We start from the raw sequence: 20,607 nt of genomic DNA, 5'->3' as shown, positions 1-20,607 counted from the left end.
ACCTTCTGCTGTCCTTGGCTGCTTATTCTCTCCAAAAAAAAAAAAAAAAAAAAAAAAAAAATGGTTTATTGTGTTCTATTTTAAGCGGTGGTGTAGCCAGTCTTCGGTTGGGTAATAGCAGCTGTGAAGATGCTAGTGTGTCAGGAAGTGAAATTGCTGTTTGAAACTAACGTTTATTTACTGTTTAAGTGGGGAATGAGAGAAAATGAATATAAGCCCTTGGAAGCTTAGTTTTAAAATAACTTAGATTTTTTCCCCCCAAGGATGCATACTGAGAGATTTGTGGGCATTTTGTCCAGCCTTTTGCTGGTACGGTAGTGTTGCCTGAGTATACTTTGGTGGTCATTCATCCATGTTATTTTCAAGTTGGTGATGAAACACTTACTGCTAGGAGGGATGATTATATTACCTGGATCTGAAAAATCAACTACATTTTCTTCACCCACAAACTTAAATTCTGGCATTTGCTAATATTTAACTACTGATTAACTACTAATTTGATAACATTTAACTACTTACTTTTTGCAGTCTTAATAATACTCTAATATGCATGTGTTTGTGTATTGGAGGGAGGAAAGAAGGTTAAATGTGATCTCCTCAAAACTGGAAAACCTTTGGGCAAAAACTTGCTAATAACTTTTTGCTAGTAGTACTTTTGAAAACAGAAAATATTCTTTCCCTCAGTAAGTTGTCCTTGATACTTTCAGATGCACTAGTTCTCAGACAAACAAGTGTAACCTTTTTTTTCAGCCTGTTCTTACACTTATTCCTGTAGCTTCTTCATACTTTAACATCTTACTTACACAAAAACCTTTGGAATAAGTTTATTAGCAGTCTCCATATGTTTTTAATTGAATCTTAGGCTATTAGCGAACTATTTTTTTTAGATGCTGAGAATGAATAAGTAAAATGTGTTTTTTGTGGTTAGGGTTGTTCATTGAAATAACTAAATATTATTAAATACTAGAATTGCAAGACTTTATTATGGTGGATGTTATAATGAAAATGAACAAGTGATTTTACGTCAACTGTATTTCAGTTCTGAAAATTCTATTTTACGTCAACTGTATTTCTGTTCTGAAAATTCCAATTTCTTTTGTTTTTGATTGCTGCTATTATAGTAGTACTTGGAGGTTCCAGCTGAAATGCAATTACACTGAAAAATGAGAAGTTCAAGCTCTAGACTTTTATTCAGGGAAACCCTTAGCTTATGTTGAGTGGTTTGCTGGCGTTGGGGTCTTGGTTTGTCTGTCTTCAATATACAATAAAACATAATGCTCTGCCCTGCACAAGGCAACTTTATCCTTTGTCCGGTAACAGTGTTGCTTCTGATCAAGGTCAAAAGCTTTACTGATTTGTTTGTGTGTGCGTGTTTGTTTTTAGAGTGACCAAACAAGTGTGCTGTGTAATTCTCATTATGAAATGAAGGACATACCGGACTGAATACTGAAGTGTTTTAATTTTTCTGACCGTAGCACCGTGAAGGAGGCACTCGGCAAACTTTTCTCAATGACTCTATAGCCAACTGATGTAACAATGGTACTAATCTTGGGACGCAGACTGAATAGAGAGGATAGCGGGATACGAGATTCCCCTGCAACCAAGCGGAAAGTTTTTGAAATGGACCCAAAATCGCTAACAGGCCATGAGTTTTTTGACTTCTCCTCGGGATCATCCCATGCCGAAAGCATTCTCCAGATCTTCAATGAATTTCGAGACAGCCGGTTGTTTACTGATGTCATTATCTGTGTGGAAGGAAGAGAGTTTCCCTGCCATCGAGCAGTGCTCTCTGCCTGCAGTAGCTACTTCAGAGCTATGTTTTGCAATGATCATAGAGAAAGCAGAGAGATGCTGGTGGAGATCAATGGTATTTTTGCTGAAGCTATGGATTGCTTTTTACAGTATGTGTATACTGGTAAGGTGAAAATCACTACCGAGAATGTGCAGTATCTCTTTGAAACATCAAGTCTCTTTCAGATTAGTGTTTTACGTGATGCGTGTGCCAAATTCCTGGAAGAACAGCTGGATCCGTGCAATTGCCTAGGAATCCAGCGTTTTGCAGATACACACTCACTCAAGACACTGTTCACCAAGTGCAGGAATTTTGCGCTGCAGACATTTGAGGATGTGTCCCAACATGAAGAATTTCTTGAACTGGGGAAAGATGAGCTTATTGATTACATTTGCAGTGACGAACTGGTGATCAGTAAGGAAGAGATGGTGTTTGAAGCTGTCATGCGCTGGGTGTACCGGGCAGTTGAGTTGAGAAGACCAGTGTTGCACGAGCTGCTGACGCACGTCAGGCTCCCGTTGTTGCACCCCAACTACTTTGTGCAGACAGTGGAAGTGGACCAGCTGATCCAGAATTCCCCAGAGTGTTACCAGCTGCTGCACGAAGCCCGGCGGTACCATATCCTTGGGAATGAGATGATGTCTCCCAGAACTAGGCCACGCAGGTGAGGAACCTTCTTTTCACCCCTATTTCTATGGTAGAAGGACATGATTTGATGTGCAGATATTTGATATACATATGCCCAGAAAAAAAAATCTTTTGAAAATGATTTTTAATCTTACATTATGGAACACTCTAGCTACAGTTCTGTACCCCTCCCGCCTGCCCAGCCCTGACAGTTCAACAGCTCGAGCCCATATGTGTCTAGAAAATGTAAATAGGTCAGGTTTTGCACAGATTGCTTTACTGATATGAGATACATGAGACTGCTCATGTAAATGAAGTTATTTTACCTTGCAAGCAAAGTATTTTCTAAACATTACTGTTTGCTACATGAATCTTCAGTTATTTTACATTGCAGCATTTTAAAAATAATTTATGATGCCACAAGTAACCCATTCCATTTCACACCTCTTTATAACAAAATCATGTAAGCGTACAAAGCATTATAAAGAATATGGATGATGTTCATTCAGAACATTCACTTGTTACACTACAAATCTGCTGTGTAGAGCTGTAATAGACTAACATAAAAACAACGTATTCTTAGATTAATGAAAATCCTGCATTTTTAAAGAATTATGAAATAGTTTTTGAAATACTTTATGCTTATACCATGATGATGTAAAAATCCACAATTACTACTACTTAATAATGCTTTATGCAAATAGGAATGATGCCTGGAAGCTGCAGGAGGTAATGAGGAAAAGTCCATTAGCAACATTTATGGGCAATATTGGTTATGGTAATTTTCTTTCTGAAAAATATTTTCCAAGTAGAAGCCTTACTTCCACATGAGTTTATTATTAATAAACTCAACCTGTTTTAAACTGCAGTTTTAAAATCATGTGTTATTTTAAAGTGATGCAATGATCTAGTCTGGACAAACGGTTAGAGCGTGTTACAAGTTATTCCTCTTTGTTTATTCTTAGTCATATCTGGTTGCTGTATAGTGAGGGTGCAGGGAACATTCATTTTTGGCATGTGTTACAAGCTTTCTTACAGGGGAAGAAACACTTGGCAAGCATTTGCCCCCTCGGTGTCTTTCCAGTCTTTAATCTTGCTGCCTAGTCTGAGAGAGAAGAAACTTTAACTCCTTGCCACTCTGCTGCCAGTTTTTCAGCAGTGTGTGCTGTCGCACGGCGATCTTTGGAAGTGCCTGGTCTGTGACAGTTTGGAAACAGTGCAATGAGAGTTTCTGAAGCGTTTCATACCCAAAGGCTGGAGCTGATGGGGAATTGTGATCTGAGGATTCAGACCAAAGTCCTCATCAGTTTGCAAGTGTGCATGTGTGTGAAGGGGGTAGGTTTCTGTGCTATTTCAGGGGGGTTAAGTTTATTACTTGACTTGATGAAGCAAATATGCTTACACCTAACAGTTCTGTCAAAGCATGTGCTGTATATATATATGTACTTGAGAAACTCTATAGCCTTGCTGTAGCACTTCAGCCAAGAACTACTTTATAAATGCAATAATTTGGGAGATTTTTTTCTTTTTATGTTTGGGTTTTGGTGGGTTTTTTTGTTGGCTTTTACTGCTGAACTTAAACTGCACTGTGAATTTGAGTAGGCAGCAACAAGAGGAGTAATTTATAGAGAGAACTGGCTGGTGTCCCAGCAGGAATGGCATGTCCCCCCCTGGCCTTTTCTATATTACACTCAGGGAATAGTTCTCAGTCATTTGTTTCTGTTGCCTGTTTGATCTTTTTGCTACAAGGCAATAGAAACGTTTTTAAACAGTTACCAGATTCCCCCATGTTTTCATCACACCTTTTCTGGTCATTTTTTGAGGGAGTTGGGAGGAGAGGACATCTGAGAGCTCCTTCCTTTCTTGCCTTCTTCCAGCTTCTTTTTTATATAAAATGTTTCTAAAGGGAAGGAAAATTGCAGGATCAGGAATTCCTAAACTTTTTAACTGAAACTTTGAGAAATGAATTGTGATTCTTTGTCTGGGTATGTATGCATCTATGGATGAAGTAGGTTCAAACCTGTTTTTCTTAAAAAGAAGTGTAGAGTGGAATTTGTTTTGTGTGGTTTTTTTTTTTTTTTTAAAAAACAATGAAGAGTTACATGAACCAAACAAAGTTTAAAATGTGAGATAACGGTTGCCTGCTTGCTGTTCATGTCGTGTGCCGCTTGGCATCACTGACAAATGCAGAAGGCCTTTGGAAGGCCTTTTCAGTTGCATACTTGCAATGACGTGGTGACATCTTGAGGTCGTTTCTCACGTTCCTCTTAAACCTCTCTCGGCCTCTACTGGTTGTCTTGCACAGCAGTTCTCCAAGCCAAGATCAAGCAGTGGGTAATAACAAATCTCCATATGCAAAACAAAACAGACAGACACTTAGTTCTTCATGCTTTTAATGCCTTTAAATTTTCATATTGCTCTGAGTTCCTTGATCATATGATTCCTTTAAGCATATTTGATTAAAACATACTAGTGTCCACTTTAATTGGTTATAAGTTACTATATACATGTGAACACATCCTTTCTAGCTGCTTTTTAAAAAAGCTTGTATGTGGTTCCTCACTCCCCTCTGCCCAGGGAGATGAATTCTTATTTCACTTTATGCTTCTGTCTGTTATCACATTTGCTACACAAGTGAATTAAAAGAAGAAAAGCAGTGATTTACCCAGATTCTCTCAAACCCTCATAACTTACCTCTTAAAGTTAAAATCTTTTTAAGTGGAATCCCATTGAATGATTGAAGAGAGTCCTGTCCAGCTGATGCTGTGCTGGTTGCAATTGTGATGTTGTCTTTCTGAGCATATGGCTAGAGGACTGCGTGCTTTCTCGTCTTAAGTAAGCCAGAACCCCTTGAAAACCTTTTTGGAATATACTGGATCATATAGTCTTCTGTCAGCTGATTGTTTGTTTATTTTTCCCCTTCCTTTGCTTTGTGCACCTCTTCGTGAGGAGAGGTTTGCTCCTGAAATCTCTGGCGTTTGTTTTAGCTCATTTGTATTACTATTCCCACAGTATTTCTTTTGAGGGCCATAAGAATGGCTTTCTGTACCACTGGTTGAGATGAGAGCTTCTATGAGAATCCTATTTTCTAATCTTGATTTACATCTGACCTTAGTTTGTTCTTTTTTTTTTTCCTGGGGTTAGCTTTTGCCTATAAATTCTTTGTTTATTCTGTGCATTTTTATTGTTTTAACTGATATGCCCTCTATCATTTGCATCTTTCAGAACTAACCTCAAAATCTTTACAATGCAAGACTCAAGAAAATGCAGCAGAGAAAATATTTCTAAAGAAACAATATGACTCTCTAGATAACTAAAACTTTTGTGCGTCTGTGGTTTTAAAATACTGCATGAAATTGTTAATTCCTTTGAAGAGCAAAGCTTCTCATTGCAATTCACGAAGAGACCTTTCCAACCAAAGGCCGTGGTTCATTTATTTATTTTTGAGATTAACAGTCCTATACAGTAGGCTTTTTAGTAAGTGGAGGCCTTGGTTTCTACGTTGAAAAGTAATCAACAGACAAACCTCTTTTGTATGTATGCTTAGCTGATGTAGTTAGGCTTGCCTGTAAGGGAAGTCGGGAGCTGAGTATTTTACTGTTAAGGAAACCCTTTTCTGAGCAGTGGTTTGCAGGTGCAGAGGGTTCCTCCCTTGACCCTTTGAGAGATTCTTTCCAGTGTTGTTCCTCAGAAAAATAGATAGCATAGTATCAGTAAATACATCAGCATCTGAGCAGTTGAAGTGTGTCTCTTCTGACTAGTTGAGGTATGTAAATGTTATTCCTCAGATACATATCTTCATTATATTATTTCATAGTGCATTATCGTTTATCATTGCCTTCCTAAGAATTTGGAGTAGAATGGTGCATTTAATTTACAACATATGGTGACAAGGAAATAGAATGGCTATATAGTTTCATTCTTCATGCTTCAAAATAGGGAAAATGTCATCAACGTTAATAAATGTGCCCAAGTTAATACCTTAGGAAGTCTGGGGACAGATCACAAAATTTTTATCTTAAACACAGTCACAAGGCAATGCAATTTTTTTCTATAGGAATGTTAAACGAAATCTGTTCATATAGGGATCAAAGTTAAAGTACAACATGACAAAAAGGATTTCTAAAAATAAAGTCAATCTTCCATTCATTTTTAATTAGTAGACAGCAATCATTGAAGTACAAACTTATTTAATTTAGAAAAGCCCTGAAAAGGGAGGGTTTTGGCAAATCCTCCCAAGGAATTATAGATTTGAGTGAAGGAATAGGATTCAGATATGATTGATTTATATATATAAGATGGTTGTTTTATTCAACGTAAGAATGTAGAGAATCAAATGTAATGTCATTTGCTGTTCTTCTATATACAGAGTACGTAGAAAGCAGAGGAATTGGGTTTTCTCATGAGGTCAAGTAGAAGGTGAACAAGAGTATTGAAGAGTTTAAAGGCTTAATTCTGTATATTGACTGCTTAATTCTTCACATTGAGTTTTAGGTTGTGTTTCAGGTTTGAATTTTTATTCCAGTGTTCCTTAATGTTTCCTTTTATCACTGTGCTGCTTTCTCACTTTTTTTGATGCATTGTTCTCTTAACTATATATTATCCCTAAGTTTTTTTTTTTTTTTTTTTTTAATTTCTTTGATAACTCTGCCTTCCGCGTTTTTCAGGAAATCTCTTATACTCTTTAAAAGGTATTCTAGGTTTTTGAAGTACTTACAGAATGTACAGTACTGTAATAAATTCTCTAAAATTGAGCAGGAAAACAAAATTGTTTGAGTATGAAGGATCATTTATTGAAATTCTGCACCAGATTTGCACAGGCCTTGCTTTAACTTTTTCTGATATCTCTACATACCCAGTTAAAGGAAAAATAGTATTAAAGAATAAGGGGTTACTGTATTTTCAAATATGTGGGTTTTTTAACAGAGAACATTGTGCAGAGTGACTCCACCACTTCCATACTAGTAGATTGGCTGTGTTAACCTGCTATGTGATGAGACACCTGGAAATACTGAAAACCTGGAACTGTTTGTGTAGTGGCTTTCTGTTTTGTTTTGTTTTTCCATATAAGTTAATGTTACATTAAATAGTAAATTTTCTGATTCCATAGTATATTTCAAAACAATGTCGTTTGGCCTCCCTCTGTGTATTAATAAATAACTCCTACATCTTAGTTTTCTGTTTTCACTTTTTTAGATCAACTGGTTACTCTGAGGTGATAGTTGTTGTTGGAGGCTGTGAACGAGTTGGAGGGTTTAATTTGCCATATACTGAGTGCTACGATCCTGTAACAGGAGAGTGGAAGTCACTGGCTAAACTTCCAGAGTTTACCAAGTCTGAATATGCAGTGTGTGCTCTACGGAATGATATTCTTGTTTCAGGTGAATAATCCTAAGACATTTAAGACTCTTTTCTTCGCTTTTTAAAGTAGTATGACAGCTCTTCGCTCTTTGAACTGCTAGCTCTGTTGAAAGTCACTTGCTGATATAAATGGTGAACACAAACCCTGGACTAATCTTTTTGGAGGCACAAGTGTTTTCTGGGAATTTTGTTTTTAATCAACATTTATTATTATTTATTATTTTACAGCTGAGGCCAACATATCAGTTGTATTTAAGGAGATGAGGTGTACGCCTATCCAGGCCGCCTCAGTAAGCTGCTTTAAAATGCTGTAGTGGCCTGTCCAGAGCAACACTTGGAGAAGCAACAGTTGGAAAAATTAAAAGCAAAAAATTACAAGCAGTATTTTCCCAGCAGCATTTTCTGTTACAAAAGGTGGTGCCTGATGGTAAAAACAGCAGTTGCCTAGGAGCAGTGCTGCACTGGTATGTTGCTGGTACTTGGTTTCTGTTGTATGGCTGCCTGTATTCCAGGGGAAAACAGTTAAAGCTGCTTTTCAGCATAGGAATGTCAAATGGAAACAAAGCTCTTCTGACTCTAGCCACCTGAGCGGGGGATCCCTTTACACCAGCCTTTTCCTGTGAAACAAGCAGTAGGTGTGAGTTTTTAAACACCTCTCATTCAGTGCCTTAGCAAGTGTCAGTTACGTAGTCAGTGCCAACAGCTGATGGACTGAGTACTGAGCCATGTGTTAGCTGACTTACAGAAACGATCTCCTCTAATCTGTTCTGCCTTTTATTGTTTCAACAGTAAGAGGGAGATGAATGCACAAACCAAATAGAGGGCAACAGCTAGTGTTAGGGATGTGCCTTGTAAGATACAAATGGTAAAGTTTTTTGTTCAAGTGTCTCATCCAGGTAGTGATGCTCAAGGAAATCTGAAGAGCATGAGCAAAAAACTATTTAAACACATTCAAGTCTCGAGAAATAATTTAATGCAGTATCAGCATGTTACTGTGGAAGACTGACATGAGTGAAATAACTTACCCTATGTATTTGTGTCTTGACAGTCACTGAAATTGACTTTTTAAGTCTAACAAAAATAGATCTTTGATCACCTAAACATTTTCATTGTCCCCTGTAGAGCAGCATTTTGATTGTCAGCCCGTCTTGTTAAATAATGAATTTATTTGAAAATAAATTGGCATATTTTTCTTCTTAAAGGTGGAAGAATCAATAGCCGGGATGTGTGGATTTATAACTCTCAGCTTAATATTTGGATCAGAGTTGCCTCCTTAAATAAAGGCAGATGGCGTCACAAAATGGCTGTTCTTCTTGGTAAAGTAAGAGAAGTATATTTATAATTTATTTTAGCTATTTGGTCCCCAAATGCAAGAGAAGAATGTAGAAAACAGCTGCAAATATTTAATGTTACTTTCATGGCTTCCCTCTCAAATTATGTTTAAAAATACATATATTTTTAAGACTATTGGAAACAAATAATTATTCTCTTAATCAGTCAGACACTGACATGAAAAATCATCTTACCCCTTGATTATTTTTTTCTTTTTTTCTTTTTTTTTTCTTTTTGGGGGGGGGCATAGAAGTGTCCAGCTTGAAGAAGCAATTCTTTGGTAGCAAAGAAGCATCAGAATTCGACTGTGCTTCAAAAGTGCTTTCAGAAGTATTTGTCCACATAATACAAAACTACCTTCAGCTAACTTTACAAGTCACTGTCTTCATTTATGCAGTTGCTAACACAGACTGCTACTGCTCTGAGTGGCATCTCTGTGCTCTTGGTTGATATTTTTAACATAAAACACTAAGTACATTACTGTAAGGAAAATGTGAAGTAATAAACATTTTGAAGGCCTATTTATTTATAATTTAACGTAAAACTAATAGCTGGAATCAACAATGCACAGAGATTCCGTTAACAAAAGTTAGCAAAGATATGTGGTGGTGTTCCTGGAGTGAGTAACAACTTGGAGATGAGAGCTTGTGGCTGGAGCAAAGAGAGGAAAGAAGGTAGCTGCAGAAGTGATAATAGGCTCTGCTGCTTGAATTGAGAGATGCAACAGGAAAGCAAAAAAGGGTTACAGATGGAGGAAGAAATCTCAGTTTTGTAAGCAAATGGGAAAGAAGTAAAACACAGAAGAGCGAAGGTAAATTCTGATGGACTTCAGTTGCTGTTGCTGCTGAATGCAATTTATAATAACCAGTGCAGTCTTACACACCCCATTCAAATAGGGAATTTCTATTTCTGTATCATAATGCCATCCTCCAGATGTCCATTTACAGTTTTCATTCCACATATGACTGAATGGAAACTCTCCTGAGAATCTTTACCTGTTATTTTTTACATCGTACTCTTCTTTATTGAAACTTCGGGGGAAGTATGCCTTTAAAAATCTAGCAAATTGGGATTTCTGCAACTTGAATTTAATTTCTTATAGACATGTAATGCTACTCTAAATATAGAACGGTGATAGTTTTCACCACTTTGCATAGGTGTACGTCGTTGGAGGATATGATGGTCAAAGCCGACTGAGCAGTGTAGAGTGTTATGATTCATTCTCCAATAGATGGACAGAGGTGGCTCCCCTTAAAGAAGCAGTGAGCTCTCCAGCAGTCACCAGCTGTGTTGGCAAACTGTTTGTGATCGGGGGTGGTCCTGATGACAACACATGTTCTGACAAGGTCAGTTAACTGTGTTTGCTTCCATTTTCTACACATGGGTAATGCTAGTTTAAAAACAGATCATACAGAAACCTGCTTCAACTGGCTTACTGCTTGGAGTATTGGATTGTTGTATTTTAAAGCATACAGAGTAGAAAACATTAATTCATTAATACGCTGTTACTTTGTTTGGTCTTTATGGTGGATATTATCACAGACTCCATACATTAAATGAGCTAGCTGCACTTAAGTGTTAGGAAACTGATGTTGAATATGGGGGGGAGCGGGGGTGTGTGTGTGTGTGTGTGTGTGTATATGAAAGCATCATTGATAAATGGACCTATATTTATATTGACTTAATTTTCTTGTTGAGATATTGCCTGCAAGGTATTGCTTCTCTGACTCATATAACCTGTGGGAGTGTGAGGTAGTAATCTTGATTCAGTTTTTAATCTCAAATGCATGTATTTGTTTTCAGGTTCAGTCTTATGATCCTGATACTAATTCTTGGTTACTCCGTGCAACTATACCTATTGCAAAAAGATGCATTACAGCTGTGTCTTTAAATAATCTGATCTACGTTGCTGGTGGGCTTACCAAAGCAATATACTGCTATGATCCAGTTGAGGACTACTGGATGCATGTACAGAATACATTCAGCAGACAGGTAATAAACACTAAAAGGCATGTGGGCTTCTAAAAGACGCTTTTTATGTGAATATCTTGCTATGAAATGAGTAGGGACTTGTTTAACCATGTTAAAATTGCATTTCTGGTTGCATTCTTACTTTCCTTCCCTTCCTGCCCCCCCATCTATATAATTTACAATCTCACAGAAAATGAAGTTTCTAAACCAGCAGCTTTTCAGCTGAGTGTCACTGTGTTAGCCAGGTCAGTGTTTTGGTTTGAGAGTAGTAACTGTTTGATAACAGTATAACAAATTAATGGATAATATTTTACATATGTACAAATGGATCTCTGTTGGGTTCTGTTAGATTTTTTTTTTTAGACTGAAAACTAGTTGCCTTATAATTGATTAAAGCCTTTCAACATAACAAAAAATAAAGGGCATTTTTACAGTATCAAAAAAGACAGTGTGTAGTACAGAAAGTATCTGACTTAAAGTGATGAGAACAGTATCACTTAAGGTCTCCCTGAGGAAAATTTAGATGTCCCTTCTGTAGTACAGTTTACATATATAGCGGTTAATTTCTCCTATGTTTTTAAAACATCTGCCAATTACATACTATAGTGTACCTCCCTTGACAGATTACTTGTTATTTTTCCTGTCCTTCCTTCTCTTCCTCTCACTGACTTCTGCTCTGTGATTTCTATTTGATTGAGTATTTTTCTATTTGATTGAGTATTTTTCTATTTGATTGAGTATTTTTCTATAGTAACTTCTGAGGAAGAAATAGGCTCTTAGCTTCCTTTGCTTCAGGACAGTGTTTTTTTTTTCTTATCTACTCTTCTTAGTCACAAGTTTTTTTTTCCTTTCTTTTTTTTCCATTTCCCCCTCTCTGTTATCTGTTGCTGCTCTTCTAAGGTGCTTCTCTATGTTACTGCGTAAAGTGGGAACACAATCTACTGTGTCTCCCTTTTGAAAGCCTTTGTTCCTTCTCCTCTTTCCTTATATCATCTATAAGTATTGTATTCAGCTGTATTCCTTGTCTGAGGTATGTGCAATAAAGACTTAGACCTGAAACAGCCCTTTTCTGCTGAATGCTGTTGCTACTTTCCCCAGCTGTTCTGCTTTCGGCATTAGTTCTTTTGGAAGTGAAAAGTATAGACTAGTCTGTTTACAAATGATAGTCACAATGCTATCCTTCTGCACTGTGGTAGGTGTTCAGGAATTGGAGGGTTTGTTTTTTGAATAACCATGTATTACTTTGTATGTTTTGAAACAGGAGAATTGTGGCATGTCTGTGTGTAATGGAAAAATATATATCCTTGGTGGAAGACGAGAAAACGGTGAAGCCACAGACACTATCCTTTGTTATGACCCTGCAACAGGCATTATCACAGGAGTAGCAGCCATGCCCAGGCCAGTATCATATCATGGCTGTGTGACAATTCATAGATATAATGAAAAAGGCTTTAAACTGTAGAACAAAAAACCCAACAGTAACAAAGGAGATGGCATGAATGAATCCAGTGGTCTGCTGCAAGACAGGTTTTTAAAGATTCCTGAAACGGGAAAATGTCCTTTCCCTAACTGGCAAATGAAAAATTGTATCTTGTGCCTTCCAAAAAAAAAAAAAAGTTAACTTACAAGTCTACGTATCTATCCAGTAACACCAGTTTAACTGTATATGCAGTGTGCTTTGATATGAGTGCAGTAATAGTACTTTGTACTAGTGTTCAGAAAGTTTTGCCCTCTGTGTGATAAGTAATTAAAAATTTGGAAGTTTTGTGGGGAAAGTGCCTTCACAAGCATTTGTGCCTGTATCCTAAGCAGTGATGTCTACAAGTTGTTTCAGATTCTGGTTGTTGAAAAGATACATAGGCAAGTAAAATTCAAAAAATTATCTAGGATAATTGCCTATGTTTTAAAAAAAAAAGCTTACTTAATTCATATGCACAGTGTTCTCACAAGCAGATTACTTGGCTTAACCAAGTAGATTTTATTTCAGATCATGCATGGTTTGAGATTTAAAAAAAAAAAAAAAATAAAATCAGTTACATAGGAAAAATACTAGAATCTTTGAGGAATGCTCTCCTTGGAAGGAGAACAGTGACATCTTGGTGGTTTTCTGTGCTACTGCATCATACTGCAGTGATGTACCTTAACACTATGGACCTTATTCATAGTGTTGCTAAATGCTTATCACACAAGGCTACATGACATGGAAAACTAGTGACCGCTGGGAAGTAGGCATGCATCTGTGAGGCAGATCTTGAGTCCCAGTTTTTAACATCTTGAACACTACAGCTGAACTCTGAAAGTTCCTGGATTTACTGTTTGCTTGTTGCAAAATATCTCTAACTCCTCAAGGAATTAAGGACAACTAACTTTGTGTTCTTCTGCTTCTGTGAATCACATTATAAATTAAGTGATGATGGAGGTAGGGACTCAGATTGTACCCCACAGCTTACAAGTTGGTCTTCAAACTAACTCATCTGCAGAGATTCAGAGTATCCATTAAGTATTTCTTAGCCTTTATTCAGACAATCACTTACAGCAGTCCAGCTGTTCTGCAGTATAACCTACTTGGCCATAGATAAGGAGGCTCCTGAAAAGTTCTTCCTGTAACCAGAAAAATACCTGTGGACCTGTCCATGTAGCCATATGAGGTAACTGCCAGGTAGCATGCTAGCTTTGAAGCCCAGAGTTTTGGTGAATCTTGAAGCCCATGAGCCTCCTGTATTTTGACATAGTGTTGTTTGGGTATTTTGTTGTTGTTCTCCAGTGAAGATGCTTCTTTTAAATTCTCATTAGATTTCTGTACTAGGTTGTCTTATTCTCAGTAGACAGTTGTACAACTGAGACACAATTTCATGAAAACTGAAAGAGCACTTAAGAGTTGGAAAATGAATAGGGTTGTCTACATACCAGGTTCCTGCTAATCACTAGAAACATCAGGAACTCCTTTTTCAAAGGAATCTAAGGACAGCAGCCAGTAGGGAGGTTGGTCTGTGCCAGGGCAGAAAAAAGCATAAGGCCCCTGCAGAGACAGCCCTGCCTGCAGGGTTCTGGTCGCTTGCTCAGGAGGGTGAAAACAAGCACTGTCTTTGGAACACTGTTTTTTTTCCACTGGACTCTCTTAGCCATCCGTTTTCCCAGAGTACTTCATGAGATGGAAATTCTGACCCTCAGTGAACCTATGCCAAATTTGCAGTTGTCATTTTCAGTAATACACAGTCATATCTTTTTAAAGAGCACTGGGAGCTGCACTTCGTGATGCATTAACTTGTAACCTCAGGAAAATACACGGATTTCAGTTTCTGTCTAAATACCAAACACTGGTTGTATATGTTAAGAATATTAATAATCAAATCTTTGCATATCAGTGATGTAATTAGCAAATTGATCCTTGCGTGTGTACATCTGTATTGCCCTAAATAGAAAGTTATTCAGTAAAATACTTACAGTACTAAAAAGTAATGTAAGACAAAACAATCAGATGAATTAATCCTTTTCTAAGTTTCTTGTCTCTGCTCACTTTGAAAAGGTAATTTCAGTACCTGTGAATAAGATCTGTTGATAGCAATGGTAATTGCCCAGTAACTGATATTATATACTAACACTTGTATACAACTTGTCCCATCATTGTAAATGAAAATGTAAATGATAGGAGCACTTCACTAGAGAGATAATTTGAGAAAGTTTCTCCTTTCCTATTATTTCCTTCCTATTTGTATTAAGACTTGTAATGTTGATTGTCATGTTAAGCTGCTCTTAATGTTGTTTATGCTTAGGTATCCTTTATTCTGTGTTTATAGCACTGCAGTACTCTGTAAATAGCAAGATACTGCTTTTTATTGTATTGAAGACTCAGTTTATAGTTTACTCATCTTTTCTTAACAATTTATATACTTTATTACTGTTAGCTATTATTTTTGAAAATAGTTGTTTAATGAACCAGTAAATGCAAAAATGTAGAAGAAAAGCTTTGCTTGCAGTTCTTCAGAACCTGTACTCAATGCTGAACAGGTAAGTGTGTGGAGTATTGCTAAAATAGCAGTTATTCCTACAATGATTTTGTTAAAAACAAGTCAGGTATTTTGGGGGGGAGTTGTTTTGTGGTTTTTCTTTCTTTCTTTTTTTTCCTTTTGACTCTGTAAATGACTTGCACTTCTGACCTGCTCTGTTAAAATAATATTTTCAGATATGCTAGAAGAGAACAATTCCACTTTGGTTTAATGAAAGCATAACACTTACAGAAGGATATATTATTTAGGAAGTCACATTCCTAAGTCATCTGTTCTCTGATGCATTTCACTTAAGTATAGCTGGATTCAAAGATTAAAACTTGCACTGTCATGCAGATTTACCTGATTGCTGTTTAATGTGCTTGGACAGCAAATTGGGGGTTATGTATTGTTTTGTGTCCCCCCCCCCACCTTGGTCTCATTCTGGGACAGAACATTTTGAATATCTTCCACTATTATAATTGCCAGCATGAATAGTAACAGGTTTGACAGCTCCAGAGTAGTGATCATCTGCTCAGAGATACAACTTCAGTCTAACAATGCATGGGAAAAGCTCTCAGGTCTCTCCAAAGTTGGACCAAAAACATAATTGCTGAGTTCTCTAATACTTTGCTAAACAGTTATCTTTAATAGTAAGATACTTCAAGGAAGTGAAAGCAAATATTGTCTTTCTCCCTCTTCATGTCCTCTCCTCCCTGCTGAAATCTCATGAGATCTGTCCTTCCATTCTTCTGCAATATGTTATCAACTGAAAAGAAATTTGATGCTGCTTTGTAGCTTGCTTTCACAAAGGTTCTATGTAGATAAGCATTGTAGTGCTTTTAGATATACCATGTATCCCTTTATTTCTCAACCATCAAGCATGTAACACCACCTGGTGATCATTCACTTTACCTCTAAGTTCCCTTCCTGTTAGCGTCTAAAGAGGCATATGTTGTGGAATCTCTTCCTTTCGTACCATCAGACAGTTAATTTTACAGTGCATGTCCAGCATATGTTTCAGAGGTTCAGCACTTTGCTTTTCACTCTAGCACTGAGAGACCAGGAAGCTTTGGTCACTTGTGCTTTTTGATTCCCCTGTCCTTGAGAGCAAGAAAACTGCTGAGTGGTAGTTCTTCCTCAGAATACTTGAGTTCACCACATGATCTTAGATTACTCAATTTATCCTATTTTCATTTGAGGTGCAAGGACAAAACAAGAAGCAGTCCCACTTCTCAGGATTTCAGGTTTCCCCCTGCTCATGGAAGGGTGGTGTGCTGGAGTTCTGTCAGGTTTAGCTGGTAGGGCAGAGAGGAGCTCTGAGGGGGGACCAGAAGAGGGAAAACCCAGTGCTGTTGGGGTTTGTGCATTTTTCTAGGCTTGCTGAAAAACAGGACTTTCTGGATGCTCTTCCAGTTTGCAGTTTCATGCACAAACTCTGTTGGTAAAAATACTTCACATTTGTTAACTATTTTCAGTCTGAGAGATCAAGATGTGTGTTATCAAAGTCTTCTAGTGGCAAACGTTCGGTTTTCCTAGTGGCCCAAAGGGAGAAGTGTATCTAGTTTTCTCTGCCACTAAAGATGGCAAAAGCCCATTCAAGACTTGATTGCTCTGAAGTAAGGTGAATGTTTTCATCTGAATGTAGACTCTCAAGCACACAAGACAGTGTGCATTAAGTGATGTTCCTGATTAAAAAAAATCTGAGTAATACATACTGAAAAAATCTACAAAGTGTTGAGATGTTTTAAGCAAATTTATCTGGTTGAGGACTAGGCAGTGTGTTTTTTTTCTTTCTGTGTTCAGCAAACAAGCTTCCTTATTTTATTATTTCAGATGGCATTAATAAAAATTCATTTCACTGTCAGTTTATTAAGAATGTGTTGGTGCTGTGAGCATTATCACAAAACAGTAGAGAGCTTCTTGCCAACCCCACACCAGGTGTGTGATCACAATGTAAGTTCTCCACACACAGGTCTTGCGTCAGCTGGCTTTAGTAACTAATTTTATACATAAATTCATGTTACTCTAAGTACATATCCTTGATAGTGTTACGGTCTAAAAGCTCTATTTACAGGAATGTATCCTTCCTTTCTACTGTAGTGCTCCAGTCTACACTCATGTTTGTGTGCACATCTGTGTATGTGAATAATTTTGTGATCCTTTTATGGTAATTGTTATAAATGATGCACATAAGATGCTATGTACAGCATGTTGATAATGTAATTACAACTTCCTTTGTATTAGTCCCAAAGAAAATAATGTGTTGAAATTTTGAAAATATCTGTGCCTTGAATTCAATTAGATTTTTATCTATTGTGAAAATGAGCCTGGGTTGCTTCTTCTGGTTTGTTATCTCCAGCAGTCTGGACAGTAAGATTGATGCTAATGATGTCCTTTAAAGAGAAGTAAATTCTGCCATTCTTCAACTAAAAGAACAGTTAAACCTTTTATTCAGAATAGGCCTAAAATACTTAGATTTCTACAATGTTAGGGCAGATTTAGTGGGAAAAATCAATCTTTTTTTTCTATTTTCCATTTTAAGCACTCCCTCAGTGACAAAGGAGTTTGACTTCCTGTCCTTCAGATGTAGTTTCTTGTTTTAGTCAGTATTTTTGCCATATTTCAGAACACAGACGTGTCTGTCCTAAACGTAGTTTAAAATAAATAATATGAAGCAATAATATGGTGTAGCATGGCAATAAGCAAAATCAATAAACTTGAATAAAATGTACTATTACTAATTTAATTTGTGTAAACTCTGGACCTGTGAGGCCATTCTCCTTTCAGTGTACCTGTAGCAAATTTGAGTGAGTCAGATTAATAGGAGCTACTTGGCCATGGAAAGAGAGGTTACCTATGTAACTTATGATATTTTCTTTTCACCTGGAATATGCATTTTTTTTGAGGAAAAACAGCAGCTCATTGTATTTCTTGCCAGTTCCTTTATTTACTGATATGTAAAAGGCTTAGCTCCAGCAAGAGCTAACCTTGTCTTCAAGAACACTCTGGTACAGCACAAGTAAAATCTGAACAAAAGAGTGCAGACCACTTAGTGTGTGGCAGAGTCAATGTAATGTTACCTTGCACATAACATTAAGGTCTTCAGATTGTGCTGATAGTAGAAAAGTGATTTTATAATGTAGCACAATTGCAATAACATTTACTTGTTATATTTAAATATATATTTCCTGCATAATTCTTTGAAATTTTTTTAAATCCAATGTACCTAATAAACATTTGCCTTTTGAATAGTTTGCTGTATTTTATTTAGATCATGAGAAATTCTAGGAGGGGGGAGGGTGGTTGTAAAAGGAGGAAACTCTCCTGTTCTTCCTTGGTCACTTACTGGCTGGATTCTGCCCCTTCACAAGTCTGTGTCCACCTGTCATTCTTCTGTCTTCCAGTCTGGATGCTCTCCCAGCTCATCTTTCTCCCTTCGTCATGGAACTTACTACTGATATGAATACAGGCACCAAAAGCATGCTGATGGCTGCAAGGAAAAGGAAAGAAACTGGAGAAATGACAAAAAAGATGGGATGTAAAACAGTGGTTAGTTTGGGGAAATCAGGAGATGGGAATAGATAATGGTAGGAAGATGACCACCACTATTACAAGTTGGAAAGATAAATGGGAAGTTTACTGTGCCCAAATGAGCTCTCCCTTGACCATCTAAAGGTGTCACCTGTAGAATGGCTGATACAGGGCTTAAACAGGAGGGGGGTTCTGCTACTGCAGTTGAACTGACATGAAGGATGTACTTGGTTTAATGCCACATTTCTACAAGTTACTCTTACATTGTTTTTCAGTGAAATACTAGCTTGTACTGCTGGTGCCCTCTTCCTTATAAGATGGTTTGGATTTCAGACTCGGAACTTGTCCTTCACATAAGTGTAGATACATGTCTTGCCTTCTTCCAAAAAACATTTCTTTTTGGTATTGTGGCAGAGTCAAACCGAGCTTCCTACTGTGATTTTTGTCCTGTATCCCACTGAGCTCTAGCTAATATTACAAGCCCTTTCCCTCTTTGATGTATTTTGGGTGTGGGTTCTGCATCTTTCAAAATTAAGCCTGAAGCAGTGGGTCCGTGATACACAATATACTCCATGATAGAAAAACACTGAAGAAAAAAATACAAAAAAAAATAAAAATAAATAAAATGCCTCTTTAGAAATGGTGTCAGGCACATTTTACATTTTAATAAAACCTACTTAAATGGGCATATTGCTTCATCTGTCCACTGGCAGAGAGAGGCTTGATTTAGCCTTGAGATACAGAAAATTGAAGTACTCCTATGAGCTTCAACAGTTTTGAACCTAGCACCAGAAGAATGAGGGAGTCTAAATCTACTACTGAGGTATGTGATGAGTTTCTTACAACATGAAACAGAAAACTCATTAAGGCAAGGTTTTACTGCAGTTTTGCAGTGTAAGTAGGATCATTTACAACAATCAAGTGGCTCTTACTGCGGTGCCAAAAATAAGAGCAAGTTCAGTGCTTGCAGAGGTTACTGTTCCTGAAAGGAGCCCCATGGACTACAATGCAATGAAACTATGTTGAGGGATGAGAGCCAGTCTGAAGATACTTGAAATCTTAAAAGCAGAACTCCTTCTGTTCCTTTCTCCACAAAGCAAGGAAAAGGAAGAAAATAAAATCAGATTAAATTATACACATAGTATTCCTCATGAAAATGATACAAACTTGGGTATGAGAACAGTCTGAATGGATTTGCCACACTTCATATGTGTTGTCTGGTAAGAAATTAGAATGCCTTTCTAGTAGTGGTCCTGAAACCAAGAAAAAAGAGGATTTTAAGGTTTGGTCCCTGAACATTAAGCTTATGCACATTTGTTAACAATTTGTGGCTTCATAATTAGTTAGAAAATACAAATAAGAGCTGGCCATTAATTCATGCTAGTTAGCAGCTTACTCCATGGATCAATGAGACTACCATGGAGCAAAGTGCCATTGGTTATTAACTATATCCGACAGAGGTTATTAGGATCTGGTAAAAAAACAAAAACTGTGACATTAAATCCATTAGTTTACTTAGACAATTGTGGGTGACCAACAGACTATGAAATACCACGAGTTGCAAACACAGGATTTTTTGCAGCACATATGCGACAAGATCCATGCAAACTGCCCCTTCAGCGGACTTCTGCGGGCAGCAGCCTCGCGTTACTCTGTTCCGTGCAGGTTGCTAGTGGTGTGGAGGAACAAGGTGCTACTGCGCATCTCTTGCGCGATTTTATTACCTGCGATCTCAATCAGGTTGTGCCTCATTTCTCATGTTTTTTTTTTTTTCCCTAATCCTGGTCCTTGTGTGTGTTAAAATATTTTTTCAATTTTATTACGTATTTCATGAGATGGCTTTGGCCAACAGAGCAGGACTGCGCCAAAACGCAAAATGGCTAAACAGAAACATTAATTATCACCCTCTCCGCTGAAAAAAGCTACAAAAAAGGAAAGAAAAGGGGGGTAAGGGAAAAAGAGGAGCAAAGCCAACGCCCCCCCAACGCCCCGGGGAGGCGCCGC

The 20,607-nt window shown here is 37.4% G+C and overlaps 1 protein-coding gene across 2 annotated transcripts in view; it reads left to right on the top strand.

The window, feature by feature from the left end:
• KLHL24 (kelch like family member 24) overlaps positions 1 to 18,323 on the top strand; it is a 22,919-nt gene extending 4,596 nt beyond the window's left edge. The window contains exons 2-7 of one of the 2 annotated variants that reach the window (XM_085306106.1): positions 1,384 to 2,456; positions 7,616 to 7,800; positions 8,983 to 9,101; positions 10,270 to 10,458; positions 10,916 to 11,104; positions 12,345 to 18,323. In XM_085306106.1, coding sequence (XP_085162232.1) covers positions 1,537 to 2,456; positions 7,616 to 7,800; positions 8,983 to 9,101; positions 10,270 to 10,458; positions 10,916 to 11,104; positions 12,345 to 12,545 — 1,803 coding nt within the window. In that variant the 5' untranslated portion in view covers positions 1,384 to 1,536 and the 3' untranslated portion in view covers positions 12,546 to 18,323. Of the gene's footprint in view, positions 1 to 1,323; positions 2,457 to 7,615; positions 7,801 to 8,982; positions 9,102 to 10,269; positions 10,459 to 10,915; positions 11,105 to 12,344 lie in introns of those variants that run through there. The other variant, XM_085306105.1, reaches the window with a different exon arrangement.
• Positions 18,324 to 20,607: the final 2,284 nt, after the last annotated feature.

This window comes from Rhea americana, unplaced genomic scaffold, assembly GCF_003343005.1.
Source record: "Rhea americana isolate MKP2758 unplaced genomic scaffold, rheAme1 scaffold_231, whole genome shotgun sequence".
Taxonomy (NCBI): domain Eukaryota; kingdom Metazoa; phylum Chordata; class Aves; order Rheiformes; family Rheidae; genus Rhea; species Rhea americana.
This window is presented reverse-complemented; position numbering and strand designations above follow the sequence as displayed.